The following is a 21,235-nucleotide window of genomic DNA, read 5'->3' as shown; positions in this document are numbered from 1 at the left end:
AAATCAAGCCAAGAAAATTCTTCCTTATTTTAGAGATGGTAGGAAATTTGCCGTGAGTCATCACCTAAGACTAAGTTCTTAGTTACAAAGATGGCTATTTCTCATAAGAATGTGTTTATTAAGACAGATTTAAGAAAAGCTTGTGTGTACGGGGGTTAGTGGTTTTCTGTCAAAGCTCTGCAGCTACATCTGTAAAAGAGAAGGCAGCTGCTTTCAAATAAGGCAAAGGGAGGCTGCAGACATGAATTACCAAAGAGAACAGCCTCAAGAACAGTCATCAAAAACCGCTGAGAGGGGGAGTTCAGTTTTGTTCTAGTGTGCTATTACTCATTGTTGCAATGAGGTTTTGATGAGATTCACCACCACACTTTCCATCTGAACAAACTGCTCCTTCTGGCAAAGACGGCACCGGGGAAGACAGCGGCAAGACTAAGATGAGTGATATCCCCACAGGACGGTTTCACACCAGTCTACAGTGTCCCACTCAGTAAATACTTACACATCTCCTCATACATACAACTGACTGCTAAAACTAAGAAGGGATCTTTTTAAATGGTTCGTTTTCCAACTCTGGTCACATAGGTCAACACTATCTCTCAAATACAGGACTCCTGAATGAGCCCCGTTCTTCATTTTATTTCTACTCTCTGTAGATACTTATAAAATTTGTATAAATTTATAAAACATTCACATGCAACACAGCATGCTAAAAGTCGCAGTTTGCTGTGTTAATCATGGCCACTGGGTATAGAAATAAGTGACTGAGCAGCATGTTAATTGCACCAACAAAAGGTACAAGTGAACATCCAAAGTGCGAGGCAGAAAGAGGAGAACGCAGCCCTGTCACTCTAAGCCAGCTGCAATGCAATCAAACTTAGTGTCTCTATAGAAATACCTCGGACTACCCCGTCTGCTCAATGACCTCAAAATACAAGTTCAATACTCAAAATACACTTCAATACCGTCACAGGCTTAAAAAACGCTATGTTTAATTGCATTATACTATTTATTGATCTATTTCTGCATCAGCTTATTCACATTCATTTTCAATTAAAATACAGTATTATATATTTATTCACAAAACAATAGTTCTAGAGCAGCACTTCCTTATATCTACCCCAAACTCTTTACAAAGAGGCCCAAAATTGCAATCCTCTTCGTGCTGTTTGGAAGAGTAAGGAACAGAAATGGAGAGCCAAACCTCAGTCACCCACTGTCTCTGTTTAGCCCACACCCAGGGCTAAACAACCAGTTGTTCTACCACCCAAGACCCCTCCCCAGCTGAGAAAGGGAACTGGGAAAAGGAGGGAGACTTGTGGGGTGAAATTTAAACAGATTTACAGAATCCCAGAATCAATGAGGTTGGAAGAGCCCTCTGGGATCATTGAGTCCAACCATTGCCCTGACACCACCATGGCAACTAGACCAGGGCACTAAGTGCCATGGCCAGGCTTTTCTTAAACCCCTCCAGAGATGGGGACTCCACCACCTCCCTGGGCAGCCCCTTCCAATGGCTAATGACCCTTGCTGAGAAGATTTAATAAAATAAGAGAACCAATTTCAATGCTAAAGACAAAAAATACAAAAGACACAAAATTATACTTAGCCCAGAGAGTGGTGGCAAGTTCCTCCAGGGATCACAACCATTGGGAAGAGGAGGAGGAGGAGAAAGAGGGAGGGGAGAAGAGAGCAGAGCACAGAGCCCCCACCCCCAGCAGCTTTCCCATTTGCAGTGACCCTGAGGTTAATGTTATAGAACACACCTGGGGCCAGCCTGGGGCAGCTGCCCTAGGTTTAACTGCCCATGGCCTCCATCACCAGCCCACAGCTGGGCACACACTGAAACAGCATGGGACAGAACAGGGATTTGATTAACTTTATCCCATGAAACCAGGACACCCACCCAGGGTCTTTTGCTGCTCAGTTTAAAATTTAGCACTACGTTTCCTGACAGGTATTATTGAAATATCTTGTAATTTACCTTCTATTTGTAAAACAGCGTAAGGACGTTATTTTATTTACTTCTCAGAAGAAGAACACCAGCATCTTGCTTTTCTGTAGCCCAAAAACCAGAACTGCTGCTGCATAGAAACGTAATCAACACCAAACCCAGGAGAGCTTTACTTCAGCTAGGGCAGAGAAAAGGAAACAGTGGATTTTTCCCGTAATTTTGCCTCAGCCCCTCCTTAGGTACATGCCTGTTATACCCAGTCACGAGGGGTACATGCAAGCACACACTTGCACACTCCTTGTGGTTCTAAGTCGTCTACTAAAAAAGGGAACCGAAAGTTTCGTCTGCCACCCTGTCCCTAACTCACCCGACGAGGATTTCATAGCAAAGCCCTAACAACACAGAAAGACTGTTTCTTGGCAGTGTGTCCAAAATAAAGCTTCGGGCTGAGAGTGCACATCGCTTTCCTCCCCCTAGTAGCGGAACAGTATTTATGTAGTAATAACACATGATTGCCCTAGGGAGGAGAAAACCCCAAAGAGGGTTTAAGACAAGATGGAGCTGCAGCTGCGCAGTCACACGGGCAACAACCACGCAGGCTCCCCGACACGGGGAACCAGAGCGTGGTTACTGCGGCCAGCCGAGGACTGGGGCCGGGGCTCACCCAGAACAGCGCTGGGGACCCAGCAGCAAGCCTGGTCCTACGAGGGCCTGGAGCAGTGAACCTGCTCCTCAGCGGGGCTCTTTGCGAAGGAGGGCAGCTACCTTCCCCCCCCAGTACGCCTGCCGCTCTACCCTCGACACCCCAATGCCCCTCCGGGCAGAGAGGGCAAGCTAAGGGCTGGCTTGTGCACCCCAACACCACAGCTGCCAGCCCAGCGGGCTTCCGAGACAGAGAAATGAGGAGTTGCAGCATCCTGGTTAAATTTGCACAAAAAAAATCAATTTAGAGGGCTAATCCACAATTTATTACCTCCTAAAACATGGACAGAGGTAGCTGGGGGGATGCTTTTCCTTCTCTAAGGTAGCGCTGGCAGGCATGAAGCAATACATTGTATGACACTATATTCAAGCTCCTTGAGATACTATGTTTAAAATTATTTCAAAAATGGAGCTCACAAGTTATGACAGGCTGAGATGCATTTATATCCTGCTTTTTATGCCCAGAAAGAGTAACTGGGATACAGGAAACTTTCTGGATAAACTCATCTTACTTGAAATCTATCCTCTGCAAATATTAAACCTGCATCAGGACTTTCATCAGGGTAAGCGAGGAGAGAAACAACTCAGTTCCCTAGTTCACTGACAATGACAAATGCATGTAGAATTTGTTGTCTTTTAATGCACATCAGAAGCACTTACAGCAATAGAAACTATACTGGCCAGCAGCAAAAATAATAAATAAATGGAACAAAAACTAACCACCAAGTTATACCTGCTCCAGTTACTCACAGAGAAGTTGGGAAAAACACGCTAGTGCTAAAGCAGTTATTTTTGGAAGTGTCTGCATTCCTCTCCACTTTCTTCTCTCCACATTTGCCTACGCTGCAATGGCTCATGCCGCCCATCGCTCTCTCCAGCTCTCCACCTCGGCAGCTCCCATACCTTCGCTGCAGTCACAGCCTCCAGCCAAACCGTCCCCCCAGGGGCTGGCTGCCCTCCTGACTCCAGAGCTGGGGAGCAGGCACTCGCCCCTCGGCGCAGGCAGGGTGCTTCGAGCCCCCACAGAGCGGCCACGGGCCAGGAAGGGCTGCCTCTCCGAGGGCCACTTTCTGACAAGCCAGCAGGGCATCGCAGACGGGCTGGCAGTGACCCTTTGAGGAACACACCTTGAGACCCTGGCTCCCACTAACCGGGATCAGCTCACCTTTCCACGCACAGCTACCGCTGCACCAGTCACCGCACCCAGCCGATGGAGAGGGTCCCCGACGCCGGGCAGCCGTGGTCCTCCTGGCCTTCCCACTGCAGCCAGGCGATGTGCCACAGCCAGGAGCTACCAAGCGGCTTTAACCACAGCTTCACGTCCAGCCAAACCCCCTCCCCGAACCGACGTGCAGCACTGCTCGCCCTCCTGCGAGCAAGCAGCTCCACGCCACGAGGGCATGGTGAGTGGGAAAGGGGAGCACAGCAGCCCCTGCTTAAGTCAGCTTAAACTGCCACGAGTTTGCACCTAGTGGTGCAAGAGCCAGCCCTCCCCAAGTGACAGGAATCACTGTTTAATTGCATCAACATGTGCTGCTCACCAGCAATTACTGTTTGGAACTCGTTATCCTAGCACTGACCACACACGCACACCTGGCTGGTCCAACTCAACGGCGACACTGAACTGCTGCAGGGAGGGCTGGCTTTCATGAGGAATGCTTCTAGCAGCTTCCTTAGTTTTGACATGGTTATGTAATATCAGAACCTCCTCACATCTCACATCAATAAAAAATAACTGTTGTGCTACCAAGCTGTGCAAAACACTCTTCCAGATTTTCTCAGGGCAAAAAGCATTCTCTGCAGCACCTGCATTTCCCGCTTCACCGGTCTCACCTTCCAGAAAACTTGGAGCATATTCTTAACCATAAATTCTGTATTTATTTTTACCAGCTAGGTGAAGATTTGGACAACTGCGAGAGGGGCTAGGAAGCAGTTGGGACAAAAGGTAAAGCTGGAGGAAAAGAGTCCTGTCTGGGGCGGCACAAGAGCCCTCCTAACACCCGTCCGTGTGGTGGCAGGAGCTGCGGACCCTCCACAGCCACTCGGCATCTCACCTTCCTGGTTCTGTTCACGGTGTTCTGAGGTACCTCAGGGAGAGGCACTGAGCACCCTAAGATACACGTTCTGTTACGAATAACATTTGGCTTCAGTAAGCTGAGTGTTTAATGGCAAGGCTTAAGCCAAACTAAAAGTTAATGATTGAGCAACTGTTTTGTAACGTAAGATGTCAAGGTTTTCCCTCACAAGACACTTTAGTATTTTCTTCTTTTAAGGCAATAATTTCCGCCTTCCTTTTACTCAGCCCCACAGAGCAGCGTATGGTTATGAGACAAGCGCTCATAATCAAGCAAATATTTGAGACCAAAAAGTTTTCCTTGGAAGATTTTGTCCACATGCCCCTTTTTCTTCTAAGGCTATCGCCTTCAGGTGAATCTAGTAGATCCCAATAGATAGCAGGCAGGTGGAAAATTCAGTGGCCAAATACAGGCATATCTTTTTCAAACAATGAGAAACATTTTAAATGTTTGTATCTGTACACAGAAACTTTTCTACTGAGCGATTATCCAATGAAAATTATTTTTCACTATGACATTATAAGCTCCAGGAATTATTACTGAGTCCTCTTACTCGTTACCAAGACCGCACACTCGAACAAGCAGTATTTCTCCATTTCCAGCTACCGAAATATATACCCAGGGCACCCTGAAGAGCACAGCATGTACAAATGGATAAAACCCTGCTGAGTTTGGTGACAAACAGCCTAGTTTCTGTGCAGGCTGCCGAGGAGCAGCTCGTGGGGAGAGCTGAGGAAATCCTCTGGTGCCCTCTGGTGCCAGCGCCCAGGGCCGAGCTGGCCCTGGCACCGCACACTGCACACCCACCTGCCAACGCCTCCCTGCCCCCATTTCAGGGGTACACCGACACGCCTGATGCCCACGCTTGGCAGCCTAGGGCTCCTTCTGTTTTAACTGTGTTTTAACATATATAACACATAACACAACACATAACACAACACATAACACAACACATAAGACAACACATAAGACAACACATAACACAACACATAACACAACACATAACACAACACATAACATAATAAAACTATGTTTTAACATTAGGTAAAACATACTGTAACTCGAACTGGACTAGAAAAAGTAAAAGTGGACTTAGAATAGCTGAAGTAAACATGTGCTGTCTCTGTTATCTGCAAGGCATGTTCCCAGTCACACGTGCTCTCCTTCCATTGCCCATCCCCAGTAACAGAGCCCACACGCACTGCACAATTCAGCCCCATTTCAAGCAGCCTTGCTCCCCACCGGGGTACACGGCACGATCTAACCACCACCAGAAGGCTGGATCCCGCGTGTCCCAGCACTAACACCGCTACGGCCGAGTCCCTGATGGCACAGGAAGGCAGCACAGAACACGGGCTCACATCTCGGCTGCGCCCTTCAGGCTGCAGGCTTTGCAGGGAAGAGCAGGTAAAAGCAATAAACCCAGAGGCAGCCCATAATAAGCTATCACGTCATTAGAAGTGTAGCTGCCTGTTAATGAAAAACATTGGTAATTTTAAATGAAAAGCACTTTACCTTTTTCAACTTCCAGTCGCCCACGATTTCCACTTACTTCATTATTTAGAAGGTAGAAGCAGCACGAAGAAATTCTGCCAGAGATGCCTATTTACAGCACACACAATCCTCTTTCCTTCCAAAACTGTTAGTTTCATAAGAACATCCACACCAGTGTCTTATTTCACACAACCAATAACCAGAAGACATTTTCTTCTTGTTTATACACAAGCATTCACCTTTATTACTCGTGAGTACACTTGTGTGTACCTGCAGAAACTGTATTTATAAGCAGCGTGTCACCCCTGTGCCAAACAACCCCAGAGCCACCCCAGTGCCACCTTCAGAACCGCTGTATTTTACTTACTTATGTTTTTTAAAGGTGGAAAAAAAACCTATCAAAAACCCCAAGTCCACACTGGACATACCTTCAGGGAAAGACACAAGCTTGTCCCCTGCGGCAGACTGTGCTCAGCAAACAGAGCAGGTCACCAGCAAGGACTTCTGCTTAGATCTCAGTGACACGTAAAGATATTCAGGAGAGGACGGTTCATTTTATATTCATATTTATATTTGCGTGCAGTGACTTGCAGAGAGTGGCCTCAGCCATGATGAGACTCATAGCATCATTCCTATAGCATCATTCCTAATACTAGACTCATAGCATCATTCCTAATACAGGAGTAAAACCAAAATAATAATAAATAATAATAATTGTTCAGTATGTTTTACAACTGAGATTAATTAATTATAATTTGCATTACTTAACGAATTTCTGAACTCTCATATATCATTACTTACTATCGAAATGATTTCATAAGCCAAAAAGAACTTCAAAAAAGCAGTATCAAAAGCACTGAGTTTTCTTTATTGTTACAGTCTTCAGAAGAAAAATACTAGTTTCTTCTGTGCTCTGCACTGGTGGGAGACTTTCCTTGGATTTAATCAGGCAAGAAATGGCTTTCAGACTCTGCAAGGCTGCAGGCAGTGCTTTATAACGGTGAAGTCGATTAAAAACGGTAAGGAAACCCCACTGAGATGCAAACACAATGTATGCCTTGTAGTTAATTTTTCACAGTTACATGGTAACTCACTGTTCCTCGCCAGCACTAAGCCCTGCATGACTCTACCATGAAGAGGCACATCAGACTGGGGCCGTAGCTTTGCAATTCCAGCGTGTTTTCACATGACTTTAGATTAACTCATTATAAAGTGTGTAACCATCTAAAACATTCAGCAGTCACTTGACCTCCTTTCTCCCCAAAAGGCCATTACAAAGATCAGGAATTTGTCCTCAACGCCCGATTTAATTTCTGAAAAGAGACCAAACAATCCGTGTTTGTCCATCACCCAGCAGTGCCGGTTAGGAAGGACCTGCAGAAACCCTGACGTTTCACGACAAGGGCCGCAGCACAGTGCCCGCGCGTCCCCCGGGCACACGGGCAGAGACCACCCGAGGGAGGGCCAGCCCCGAGCCCGCTGCCTGCCCCACCGCAGCCTCCTGCCTGCCTTCGGGGGGCTGGGGTGTCGGGGTCTACGCCGAGAGCAGAACACAGACAGGATTAGTTATTGCTGTTGTTTAGGGATCCTGAACATACACGGCACAGTCAAAAACGATGAGTACAGTTCTAACACCCGCAGATTTTCCTTATCCTCTTGCTTAGGTCAAACACTACATGTTTCTCCTCCACTGCCCCAAATGAGCATTTAATCCTCTACTCCACACTGATCCTCAACAGAGCTTTAACGGGACAGTTATTATACAACGCACTCTCAACAGCTACGTTAGAACGATACTATCTGTAGCAACTTAAATCACAGTTAAGATCCAAGCAGCATGAAATATTGCTGTCTCAGCAAGGTATGCAAGGCCCCTAAAATAAACAGAAAAATTAAACTGGGACTTCAGCCAAAAAAGAACACTTTCTGAAAGCTTGCCAACACAGCAATACAAGCATCTCACTAACACTATAATATATGATGCTGTTAGTCTCAGCTTCTACTCAAGAGCTGCTTGCAACAAAGTGTTTTGGCAATACGTTTCTAACTCTGATTTTATGGAAATCCTACTGACTTGAGACCAATTTGCTTAAATATTTAAGGGCCACATCAACAGAACTCCGTTCAAATTTCACTTAGTTTTAACTTAATCCAATTGGAAAGATAAAAGATATTTTTACAATTTATCAATTCCTAAGCAAATTTTAGAGGAGTTCTTTTGAACACGACACCTTAAATATTTACAAAAGTTCTGAGAGAAGTATGGCCAAAGGAGATACTGCAATGCTGGGGATTCAGCTGTAAAGTTTCCAACGTATCCTTTAACGAATCCCACGAACACTAAAAAGATTCCCACTTCTCTCAGATTAACACTGTGAATTTGCCACAGCATGTCAGTATTTATATAAAGTTCCTCTTAATAAGCAGATTCAATATTCCAACCACTAGCTTAGCTTTTTTCAAAAGAAGTAGTAAAATTTAAAGCTCTGGAAATAATGCAGAAATAAAATCCAGCCAATTAAATATATCAAGTAAACGAAAAATCTGTAATCATATGAAAAGGCCAAATTAAATGAGATCTAGAACAAGTAAAGTGAGCACATAAATATGGCAATTCCAGGGTTAGTATTTGCAACAGAAATCCTGTTTTCTCTGTGCCTTAGTCCCATCTCTTTGTAGAATTTGCTCCTCCTCTCTTTTATTTCGCTGCTGCAGCACCTCAACGCCGGCTGCAGGAGTCTGAGGGAGATGCTGATGTGGGGAGCCAGCAGCAGAACCCAGCGACACGACTAACAGCACCGCCTTGGATCTCCTCAGCGAGACCACGCGTCCCACTACATCGACAGATGAGCTGCTGCTTTTGCTGCTTATGGACACCAAAAGCTGTTCTTCAAAAGAGCAAATTTGGGGAAGGGAAATAAAAAGCTTTCTCTTACCATATTCTGCACACGGCTGTCAAAGGAATGTGTGTTGCAAATTTCACGAAAAAGTTAAAGTTGATTAAACTTCTAATTGCTACTTTCACGTAGTTCCAAGCTAGATATGCAAGCTAATGAACAATTTATAAGCATCATTAAAGAAATACAGGAAAATCCACAGGGAGGTTCATTTGTACATTAAGAAATTAGTCATTTCAATAGCAGCTAAATTGGATACCACTAATTTCAAACTGATAAAAAACTCCTAAGTAGATTGGAGCATTTGCAGCAAAGAATTTCCTCATACTTAGGGCTTGAGAAAGCAAGAACGCCAAACCTGAATTAACCTTTGGAAAAAAGAATTAATGCTTTCCGGTTCATTTTGGCGTCAGAACCAGCTTCTCCCCCAGTTACTACCTGATTTGATCCTTTAAGTCATTGCACAGCAAGTCTAGACTTGGAGAAAAGCTATTCCTATATCTGTGAATAATTATTTCAAAACAAAATACTTGAGAGCATACAAAGCGACCCTATCTGTACCTCTCCATTGGACCATTTAAAACCAGTTTTCTTGTTCGATAATTGTTATTTTGGCCAAAACCCAGTGCAAACTACAGTCTGTTCACCCCATCTTCTGGCAGACACATGACCAGGGAAGCAATCATATGAAGACTGCCTTATGTGCTCCAAAAACCTCTCTTCCCTCTCAAGTCCCCAGTTTAAAACTCAAGGTGATTCAAGGCTCCACTGGAATTAGAACCTGGACTTGGCACAGCCCAGCAGAAAAGCACTGAGTCAGTACAGTTCTCTGAACTCTGCTCTACAGGAGTACTCACTGCTGGCCTTCTTGGGGCATAGGCTGAACAGGAGAAAACGCCTTTATTGCCTTTCTCTCTAAAAGGTGGACTCAGTGATCCTTGTGGGTCCCTTCCAAATGAAGATATTCTATGATTCGAAGGTACCACCCTGAGGAACCACAACAGTGGCACCTGGATACAGCTGAGACCAAGACAACTCACAGCCTGGCTACCAAGTCAGACTTGACGCCTGGCACTGAAAGCCAGCAGGGAAAGCAGAATGTCTTCTCAGTAAGGCAGAGGGTCCTGCTGGCTCTTGGTCCTTCTTGCATTACGTGGGGCACATGGGGAGATAGCTGGGAGCCATTTTAGTATTGCCAAATACCGCCACAGTTCACGCAGCTCCTCGCGTGCTGCAGAGCTAAGGCAGAGGGTGAACCGGGGAGCGGCGTCCCGTGGTGGGAGAGGGCATGAACAGCCCCTGCTGGGATTAATGGCTTTCTTGCCAACACCCAGTCCATAATTCGAACTGGTTGTAATCAAGTAATAGGATCCCTCAGCACATTTATGAGCAATCAGTTATAAAGTGCCCTCGCTCTGCTAAGTTTATTCTGTTAAAAGCATAAAATAGGCAATGCAGAACACCCACCTGGCTCCAAAGATGTCTTTTTTCGCTAGATCAATGCCAGAAACCACCTTTACCCTGAGGACACGAGACTCCTCCTGCCAATAAAAAAGAAAACAGGTTTAATGTTTATTCTGTAATTCATTTTGAAGATCAATATTTTCCAAGAGGTTAAGCTGTGAATGAACTCTCAGCCTTTAGAGAGCTGGAGTCTTTCCTAGGTAGGATTTCGAAAAGAAAACCCTCTTGGAAGGAGGTGTACACTTCATCTGCTAAAGAACAGCCCAAATCCAAACACAAAGAGCATCCAACTCCAGTCAGAGCTGTTAAGATTTATATAAAAGCAGAGTAAGAGTAGGTAACAGTAATAACATCATAGTAATAATAATATAACAATAATAGTAATAAAAGTAGAAGACAATTTGCTGAGCAGGGCCATTCAAATCCTAAATGTTCCACGTTCCACAGAAATCCATTCTGCTTAGACTCTAAAGCTGTCTCTTCAAACACAAGGGAAAACACTCATAACATTTCTCTCCAATAACGTTAATACCTCGTGGTCAGAGAGATGTCGGCGGTTTAAAAAAAAAAGGATGCAAAATAAAACTAAATCCTTACAATTACATTGTTTAAACCTGTCTCAACACCTCGGTATACAGAGAGCTCTAAACCAACTTTCGATGACACACGGCAATTTCTGGAGGTTTGCTTATCACTAGGACATCGACCTGATGCTCAGTTTATCATTTCATTATGTCAAGCTCCTCAGGACCTTTGCTATAAATGGTATTTTTTACCTTTTTTTCCCCCACCCTGTCTGACCTGTTTATGTTTGCTGCACAGAGGCCACCACAATGAACTCTGGCAAGGATCCTACAGAAACAGGTTCTGCAGTCACCCGTATCAGTTATACCTCGTTCTCCCCTGATAAGCCTTCCCCAGCTGCAAGATACAAGATTCAGTTACGGTAACTTGAGACTCTGTTCCCTGAAGCTTGTTCAGAAAACAATAACATTTTCCCACAGGTTTATCCTGGCATGACCACACTACACCTGCTCTGTTTGCTTTAGATAGCTAAAAGCGAGACACAGATTTGTTGGCTGTATCTGCGATTTCTGAAATTATTAGGAAGGTCAGAACCACCCCAGAGCAAAGCCATGCCTGTCCAGGGTAATACTACAAGGAGTCAGAAACAGATTGCTTCAGAGAAAGAAAAACAAAAGTCTCACTGAACCTGTCTGTAGGGCGAGTTTCATCCTGACACGCATCCTGCCGTAGTAATTGTGCTGCATTAAAACAGAAGCTTGAGGCTTTAAATCCTCACTATTCCTTCCAGCAGCACTTAACTCTGCCCAGAGAAGGTTCTAATTAAGAACAGGTTCCCTTCCCAGAAGGGCCTAAAGCTTACCAGAGAGGTGAACAGAACAGCACGTGCAAAGGAACAAGTCAGTGGACTTATGTTAGTGGATATTGAATTTTTTTTTTCATACGTTAACTTTCTTCAGTCTGTTAATGTCGATACAATACACTTGGGCTTCTAGAGTGTTTTTAATAGACAAAAGGCAATGAACTTGCAAATTGTGATCAGGAAAATTCCTTCATTAAGACAGCATAGAAAAAAAGCAGTCAGAAATGGAGACTATGCTGACCTTACTGAAGGAGAACCACAGGATAAGAAGTTGTAATACTGAGTAGAGAGGGACAGAAAGAGGGATTTCTGACAGCGGCTACATCACCAATGCCACTCAGATTTCCTCCCACAAAGTCCAACATCAACTTTGCTGAAGTGGCATCTCATTTCTACACTAAAATCATCTCTGTGTATTAACTGAACCAAAAAAACCATATTTATAAAAACCAACAGAGCAGGATTAAGTCCAGCTATAGCAGGATCCCTAATTCAGGTTCTGCAAGACACAAAAGATGATTCTCCAGACTCTCTGAATAGATTCTCAAAACCATACCTGAAGTTTCACTTCATACTTCAAGTACACCAGAGGACATGACCCTGTGCCCTCCCTGCAGGTCTCAGCCTCTGCTAAATAATCCATTTTACCAAGCAGAAACAGCGCTTTTGCAAATGCTTGTTCAGATTTTCATAGGCATGAAATATATGCAATATTTTAAAAAACAATTAAACCACCTCTGTTAGTAACAAGGCCTCACTTATCTACCCTCAAATTTTTTCCTTCAGTCAGTAAGACACTTACTTTGGTAACATCCACTGTATACAAGGAGCAAGGTGAATTTTGGGTGATGGAAAATCTTCTGCAGAACTTGACACTTGATACCCAGCACTCTGAACCACACGAGTAGCTGTTCAGACAGCTTGTCTGTAAAATAATTCTCTCGTAACGCACCGAACTTTTCTTATCTGTATCGTTTTGTCTAAAAGCACTCCCAAAAGCAGCACACCACCACAGGTGCATTCATGTGCACATATATGCACAAAAAGCACAATAAAAGAATATTCCAGCTCCTGTGACTGCACAAAACCTCCAACAGTATCGATGGAGGTGCCCAAACTCGGCTTGCTCGAGCACCGCCACGGGCAGCAGTGGAGCCAGCACAGCCCCCAGCTTCCCAGGCTGTGCCCAGGCTGACACCTCACATTTGTGTTCCTCCGATCCCCCTCCTGAGCCGGGAACGCTGCCGGGGGGGACCAGCAAGGCTGAGGGGCAGAAAGAAATAAGTTATCCATGTTCCTATGCTCATTCTTTGTGTCCCAATCTCTTCACTTCTCTCCAAGTATGCTGTGTCTAGGAAAAGAAAGGAGTTACATTTTCACAGCGAGAGAGAGGTAATCTCACCTCACTGTCCACCAAAAAATCACATACAGGATTACTTGGCTGGGCCCAGCCAGAGACTTGGAACACCGAGCATCAATTACCTGACACAGGTTTCTACCCACCCTTCTCTGAAAAGACTAGACAAGAAAAGAAAATCAGGATTTTGGTTTGTTTTTCTTGTAAATTCAGGGCACAATGACAGGGAGTAGCCAAGACAAGATCGCTAAACGTGGAAAAGTTCTGAGTGAGAAGACCCAGGACTCAAAGCTCAAATAAAGTGATCCCTTTGCAGCTTTGAGCCTGAGCTAATCTTTAGTTAAGCACCACTTACGGTTGTTGAGATGAAGGACGTGTGTACATACAGTACATACAACAGTTTGCCATACATTATTACATACAACTTCGAAAACACATACGCCAGAAAATTACCAGTTTAAAAAAAAAGACAAAAAGAAGAGATTTTCTATTTAAATTCATCTAAATTCCTCACGAACACTGGAAGTTCTGGAAGATAAAAAATAAACTGTTACAAAATGGGTCAGACATTACCCATTCATTCATCGATGACAATGAAATGCCCCATCTCAAGAGAGCTGCTGCATTAGAAAGTTCTTAACCGGCTGACTGATGGAAACAATTCCTGCACTGTCTGAAACAACCAGTATTAGCCACTGACAAATGGCAAGCTAGGCAAGACGGACATCTAACTCCAATTTTTGTATTCCACTGACTCCCATTCGCTTTGACAATAATCTATCCTACGCTGCTTTGTGAAATTCACTGTCTGAACGAGAAGTTACGCCCACTCCACAGAGGAATTCTCCTGTCCTTTCCCCTCTAACCCCGGCCCGCCTCACCCACCGCAGCAGGGGTGCCATAAAGCGCTTGGTTAGGCATTAATGTTGGTTCCACCGTTACCCACACTCATACGTACTTCTGCTTTGTCCAATCATTAACATGAAGTTTATATATTCTTGCCTCCCTGAAAAATGTCAGAGGTTACATAGTTTTCCTCTTTGCTGAAGGATAACCTTTATACCGATTGTGTTTTCTCATCTGTAATTCACATTGCCATTTCAGAAGACACAGCCGATTTAGGTGGAATCCAGCTATGAAGCTGAAAGCCAATTATGCAGCAAAACCCAGATTTCATCGACAACAAACCCCAATTCACCTCAGAAAACACATCAGGGAATGCAGATGCATTTACAGGTTTATGAGACTTTTGTGTGTATCTGTATGATTCACATTTTTTAATGAACAACACATTCGCTTTCTCCAGATGCTCTGAAAAGCAGAGTCATTTCTAACACCGGTTAAAGCACTCACATAAAGAAAACTTATTTAAAAGTCCTCCTGCCCTCAGGTTAATAAAATATCTGGGAGCTGTGAAGTTTAGGGAAGAGTTATGGCAACAACAGGGAAAGAATGCGGGCAAAACGCTGTGCCCTGAGCTGTGCACTTCTTCCCCGCCGGCGAGGACGTGACGCTACCCCGCAGCTTCGTCCCTCCAAAGAATAATCCAGGAGAGGCAGCTTAGTCTGTAATCCAGGAGAGGCAGCTTAGTCCGCACCAGCTAAACCAGAATGGATGTGCTACAAAACCCAACCTGAACAAGTGCTGGAATACGCATCCATATGTGCTAAATATGCATAAAAAGGAATCCACAGCCATCCCAGTCCAGTGTAAGACAGAAAGCTGTAGATGTCAGCTGCCTATAGGACAGAAAACCCCTTGGTACTTTTAGGTTATGCTTTAAGAGAACAGCACTGACCTAAGAATCGATAGGGGTATAAAATTAGAAGCTTGGCTTCTTTAAATGAACAAGCAAGTGTGAAAGGCACAACGTTTGGATCAATGCAAACCAATATCTGAACAGACGCCGTGCAGACCAGAGAAGCTTAAACACTTCACATGTCCTTCCACAACCACCTGTAAGTCGAATCCCTCAAGCCGGACAAATTTCCCTTCATATCTTCTGAGTCGCACAAAACCCCAGCCAGCCTCTGTCACGCCTGTGTCGGGGACGCCAGGCCCAGGCTGTCACCCGAGCAGCTGGGGCACACCCAGACGTCACACCGTGGTCTTCATGCCACCCCACAAGCCGAACTTACCAAGCGCTGCCCGGCTGCTTGGGCACAAGATCCACATGTCAGCAGCAGGCCGTGGCACCAGGACCCCCAGGCCGTGGCACCAGGACCCCCACGCTGGCAGCAGGCCGTGTCACCAGGACCCCCAGGCCGTGTCACCAGGAGCGCCGCGAGGCCCGGCCTCCACTCCGAGGGCCCGGGCAGGCACAGCCCCAGCCGGGGCGGGAGTCTGGCTGCGGGAGGCAATGAACGCCCATCACCAAGGCGACGGGGCGGAGGACAGCAAGCTAGGATTTCACCTGAAGAAAGCTTAACCTGAACCGTGGCGGGGGAGCGCCGGGTTGGTTTTGCTTTGGTTTTTTTTCTTCTCTCCGTGTAGAGGCATTCCTGATTTCAAACCAAGATAGGAGTCAGCGAGGTAAATTTCCACTGACGGGAAGGAGAGAAACCAGATCCCGCTGGAAAGTTACCTGCACACCCAGACTCTGCGAATCTGGCTTCAGCCACTGAGCACCTCCTCTCTATTTTTATTATACCTGAAAGTTTGCAAAATATAACAAAACAGAAAAGACAACAGATCTTTAACTCATTGTTTTGGTTGCAAAATACATCAGAGGGAAAAGACAACAAACCTTTAACCCAATGTTTGAGCTGTTGGAACTTTTGTTATCCTGAATGACAACACACACTGAGCCCCTGGGGTGCTGGACATCACAACATGTGGTCGCCCAAACTGCTCTTCAATTCTCCCCATTGCTGTGAAAAATCAATTAGGATTTGCAGTCTCAAAAGAAAACAGAATATTTATCATCTACTTAAAGAAAGAGTGGAAGTGTTCTCTACAGCAAGCTTAACACCACTCCTAAATCTTTTAGCAACTGAAAACGCAGACGACAAGTTAGTTTGCAGAACAGCCATGCTGATTCTTACTTTGATTTGGTGGTGGATTAAACCAACCCACGTTACAGCTGAGTGAGAAAAACCGTGCTCTAGGAAGCTATTCCACACCAACACCTCAGCCGGAACATCACCGAGTCACCTTATCCGCTCTCTGACACACAGCCACCCACCCAGCACCAGACAAGGCGAGGGCAGCCCACGAGGGAGAACCCCGGGGTGAAGCCAGCGCCCGTGCACCGAGCAAGCTGAGGAACAGCTTAATAATCTTGAAATCTGCCAGTGGCCATTTGGCAAACAATCTTCGATAAAATCTCGGTTCTGCAATGGAAACAAAAACAGGCACCAAGGGTACGAACCACAGCTCTGCTCTCCTCCGTGAAGTCCAGCACAGAACAAACTCAGAGGAAAGGTCACTGGGTGACAGGCACCTACTCACCTGGCTGAAGCATGGCAACTAAAATCTCATTTCACGTAGCTCCACCACGAGCAGCCTGGGAACCCAGCTCAGATCTTCCTCCCTTCAAGTGTTGATCACATTCCCCCTTATGAAGTCCGAGACTAGAACACATTGTGCCTTTTCTTCCCTACAGAATTCTCAACCCTAGATGCATGATGCAACATATTTAAAAACCCCATATTTTGTCCAAAGCAGATCTCAAAATTGGAGCAATTAAGCCTAGAAACTTCTGGAGGAAAGAACGCTATGTATGGGATCAGAAAGTATTAAATTCCCTCCTGGCTACACGGAGATGGTCAGTTACAGAGCACCAGCTCTGTAAAATTACATTTTACCAAATATCTTACTAACACGCACCAGAACCACCACATCAACACATTAAACAGATCAAACACCAGTAAGGACCAAAAGAACCGCAGAGTTTGAAGAACTGTGGGAATCTTAACCTCATACAACAGAAAAATATTAAATGTTTGACAATAACAACTCAAGTCCTACTTCTAGGACTTAAGCCCTGTAGGAAGAGGCATCACATTCACGTTTCCCTTGGTTAGACTGACGCAGCACGGGGGCAAAACCAGCAGGCAAAATTTCAGAAAGGCACGAGTTTGTCTTAGAGGGACAGTACCACGACGCTGCTCTTGCACGTGGACAAACCAGCGCACACAACTGAAGCGAGCACATTAAAAACACACCCATGAGGAGCAGTGCATGGAGGTCAAAGTACGCGCACACCAGAAACAGGGTTAGGAACCAGCACTCAAAACTCCTGGTCCAATGTTGAAAGCACATTAAGAAACAGGCTCAAATCACTGTACTGGCCTCGTGAAAACCTGCTTACAAGGCATTTCTACCGCATGTTCGGAAAAAAAAAAGTGTTCTAGGTGAATTGTGATCTGTTTTTATAAAAATCAGTTGAACTCCATGTAGCCAGATATACTTGACCAGTTCTAGCAAGCAGTTGAACCAGGTCACCTGTGGTCTTTAGAAATACCTAAGAGAACGCAAAAGAACTTTAAATTAAGGGACTTGCTGTACTGCACAAGACTTTATTCTCCTTATTTAACGTTTAAACCTATTTATATCGCTCGCTAAAGGAATTAATTTAACCGACACATTGCTTTCTGCACAACCTAATTCACTAAACTCTCAGTAGCCTCGTGCAGGCTGTGCACAGATGTCTTCTAGACCCAGCTGTGCCAGAAAGAAAACATTTCTTACCCAAGAGCTTTCTTCCTGGTTTTTAACACTGCCCGAGGTTACCAGCATCTCCAGCTGACAGTGGAGCCCATGGCAATCCAAGTAAGGCAGGTTAGTTTCATCAGACTCACTCCCTCGGACAGCTTCGAGCTCCTGAGCACTCCGAGCGGTGGCTGCGGAGCAGACACAACCCCTACCAAAGGGGCTGCGGCTACTCACTGGTTCCCCTTCGCTTGCTCCCGTTCTGGGCTCAGACGCGGTGGTCGCTTGGGTTTCCATCTTCGGGGCTCTGCCACCCAAACAGGCACACTGCTCTAAATACCCACTCCTGTCGTTCGCACTACACAAAGGACACCCCCGAGAAGCCTGCAGCAGCAACAAGTTTGCCATAAAAAGCACAACGATCACTCATGTCTGCTTAATGTAGCATCACTCTGCGGCAAGTATCCCAAAGGAAAGAAACCCAGTGTTGTACGAGAAAGGAGGGTATGTTTGCTGAATCATCTGGATACATCGTAAATCCATGGTATAGGAAATTCTCTTTCTGAAGGAAAGCTCAGTCTGCTTTTCTCTGGACAAGAGAAGGATTTAATCTTTGGTAGTAGCAAAGAAACAGGAAAAGCATTTGTTACATGTTGCTACTAAAAACACGAACAAAGCTTCGACTAGGAGGTACTGGTGCGTTTGCAGGAGTCTGGGACCTGACAGTGACTCTCCTGTATCCACTTAGTTTGAGAAGGAAAAGAACCGAAAACCCCCCAACCCCGATCTTGCACCCAAGATCAGCACCAAGACCATCTGCCTCCAAACTGAAAACTTACTGCAAGTTTAAACAGAAAATTCACAAAGGGAAGTCTGACAGTAACTTCTTTTCCTTCCCTTAGGGGATACAGAAACTCAGCTGATTCATTGAAACCTCGAGCTTATATTTAAACAAGCATCTAGCTCCCTGGCATGCAGAAATAGCCCTTCAAGTCGGAACTACCATAAAATAAAGGAACGATGTTTTTACATGTAGGATGATTCCATTACACTGGCCCTGACACTCATAAAAGCTTTGCCAACCGGAGAGTGAGACAAGGCCAGCTGGTTTAATTTCAGATATTCATTATCCTCGGGTCAATGTCTGGACAGATCTATTACTTTCCAGCACACAGAACAGAGCAGTACTTCAAAACTTATTAGTCAAGAGAGACACAAAAAATCCAATTCCCCAGTGAATGCCTAACAGTTTTGCCCAGTAACAAGGAACGGTCTAGGCTCCCAGTTAAGAGCCGGCAGTGAGAAGTCACAGAAGGATGCAGCAGACTTGTTTTCAAGGCACCTTTTCTAGCACAACTAGGTTTTCACCTTTCACTAAGCCAACCTCTGAAACAGTTAATTTTTTTTCCCAACATGAAACATCTTGAAGTGGTGTTTTTGATATGATGAAATCCATGCCAGTAAAATTCAAACCTTTTTGAAGTGAAAAATTATGAATTACACACAACACAATCCTACTAATTTTTGCTACGCAAAGCATCACACAAACCCGGTGTAACTCTGTATTCTAGACTACCACTGCTCATAAAAATCCACCGATCTGTCAGAAAGCCTCCATGAGTAAGCAGTACGTATGGCCTCACAGAAGGGATAAGGTTGGATCAACCTCTGCACATCTCCACAGAGGGACACTCCACCATCCCTGCCGGCAACGCCTGGCCTCGTGCAGCCCAGGAACCCGCTGGTCGCCAAGTCAGAGATGACTTGGAAACAGATAAAAAGAGAATTCCCAGAAAACCAGCTTCAAAACAGTTGTGGTTGATTCCTGAAGGAATCAGGCAGGTAGGAGAACAGGTTTAAAACACCTGTGGTTAAGAATCAGGCAGGTAGGAAAACATTAAGCTCAGGTTTTATTTGTAGGCAGTGCCATGTGCAAGGCTCCAAGGAGATATACGCTGGGCTACTGGACAAAGGGCAACTTGTATTTGCATGCAGTCGAAAGCTGTTCTGAAGAAGGACAGCTCCTGCCACTGCCAGGCAGCAACGTACTGCTGGGCGCCTGGCGGGCTGTACCTGGGCTTTGTCATGCCTTGTGGTTTGCAACAGCGTTCAGCATCACCCACAACGGCACCAGGGCCAAAGTACTTCCTAGTAACTCTACGGTTAAGTGTTTAAACTGAATTTTAATATTCACAATATCATCACATCACTACTACTGTTTTGAGAATCAAAATTGGTGAAGTTCACCAAACTGGTGAATTTGGGAAGGTTTATTTATTGCAAACCATCCAGGGAAAACCACCCCCTAAGATAAGGTCTGTTTAAACCTTCACAAATATCACAGCATTTATGTCTGGGGTGGAGGGGAATCTTAGCATGGTTCTTCTGAAACTGGCTATTATACACTGGAATGACTGTCTGGGGACGTAACCCAACAACAGAAACTCCTGGTGCAGCTTAGGACTACTTTAAATAAGGCCAGACTGAGCGAGTGTTACGAACCCGCTGCTCACAGGGCAGAGCCGGGGGGATGCCCTCACAGCACTGCATGATCACAAGCCCTCAGGTCCTCAGATTAACTAGAACCTGCAGACCGAGCAGTGCCAGAAAATGGTCCCAGGCTCTGCTGTCCGCCCCGTTACCCCCCAGGAACAGTCCGAGCAGGGTTTGGGAGGCAGCATCAGATGGGGACCGTGCCCAACCCAGCCTGCGCGTGGCCAGCGTGCTTGGACAGCACACACACAGATCCTTCTGGGCCCCAGCGGAACAGCACAGGTTTGAATTTACGAGCACACACACAGGCCATGACTGCTACTTGTAATCATGTATGCACCCAACAACCATCAGCTGTAAGAGGTGGGAGTTTGCTACGCATACAGGAACAAACCATATATACAAAACCCCAAGGAATTACACACACACCTACGTTTACACATCGCTATCTTGTTTTCCGCTACCAAAATTTTAATTATTTTTGGCATTTGACCAGACTTAAGACTTGTGCACTTTGTTTGCAGAACAAACATGACAACAACAAAAGAAGATCACTGATGTGCTTATGAAATGTGTTAAAATTTTGTGAGACGCTTAGAGGTGGGTTTTGGTTTGGTTTGTAGGGTTTTCAGTTTGGTTTGTTGTTGTTTGGGGTTTTTTTTGGGTTTGTTTTTTTTCCCCACATCACTTGGTCTGAAGATCATGATCTTGTATTTCAGCAGCTCATAAGAAAAGGCTTTTATATAGTTTTTCACAGTGGAG

At 45.2% G+C, this 21,235-nt stretch overlaps 1 protein-coding gene across 2 annotated transcripts in view; it reads right to left on the bottom strand.

The window, feature by feature from the left end:
• NEDD4L (NEDD4 like E3 ubiquitin protein ligase) overlaps positions 1–21,235 on the bottom strand; it is a 122,857-nt gene that overhangs the window by 82,030 nt on the left and 19,592 nt on the right. For both annotated transcript variants that reach the window (XM_068424362.1, XM_068424363.1), the window contains exon 2: positions 10,587–10,660. In XM_068424362.1, the coding sequence (XP_068280463.1) occupies positions 10,587–10,660 (74 nt within the window). The remainder of the gene's footprint in view (positions 1–10,586; positions 10,661–21,235) is intronic.

This window comes from Nyctibius grandis (assembly GCF_013368605.1).
Source record: "Nyctibius grandis isolate bNycGra1 chromosome W unlocalized genomic scaffold, bNycGra1.pri SUPER_W_unloc_2, whole genome shotgun sequence".
Classification (NCBI taxonomy): Eukaryota; Metazoa; Chordata; class Aves; order Nyctibiiformes; family Nyctibiidae; genus Nyctibius; species Nyctibius grandis.
The sequence above is the reverse complement of the archived record's forward strand: the minus strand, read 5'-3'. Positions and strand labels throughout refer to the sequence as shown.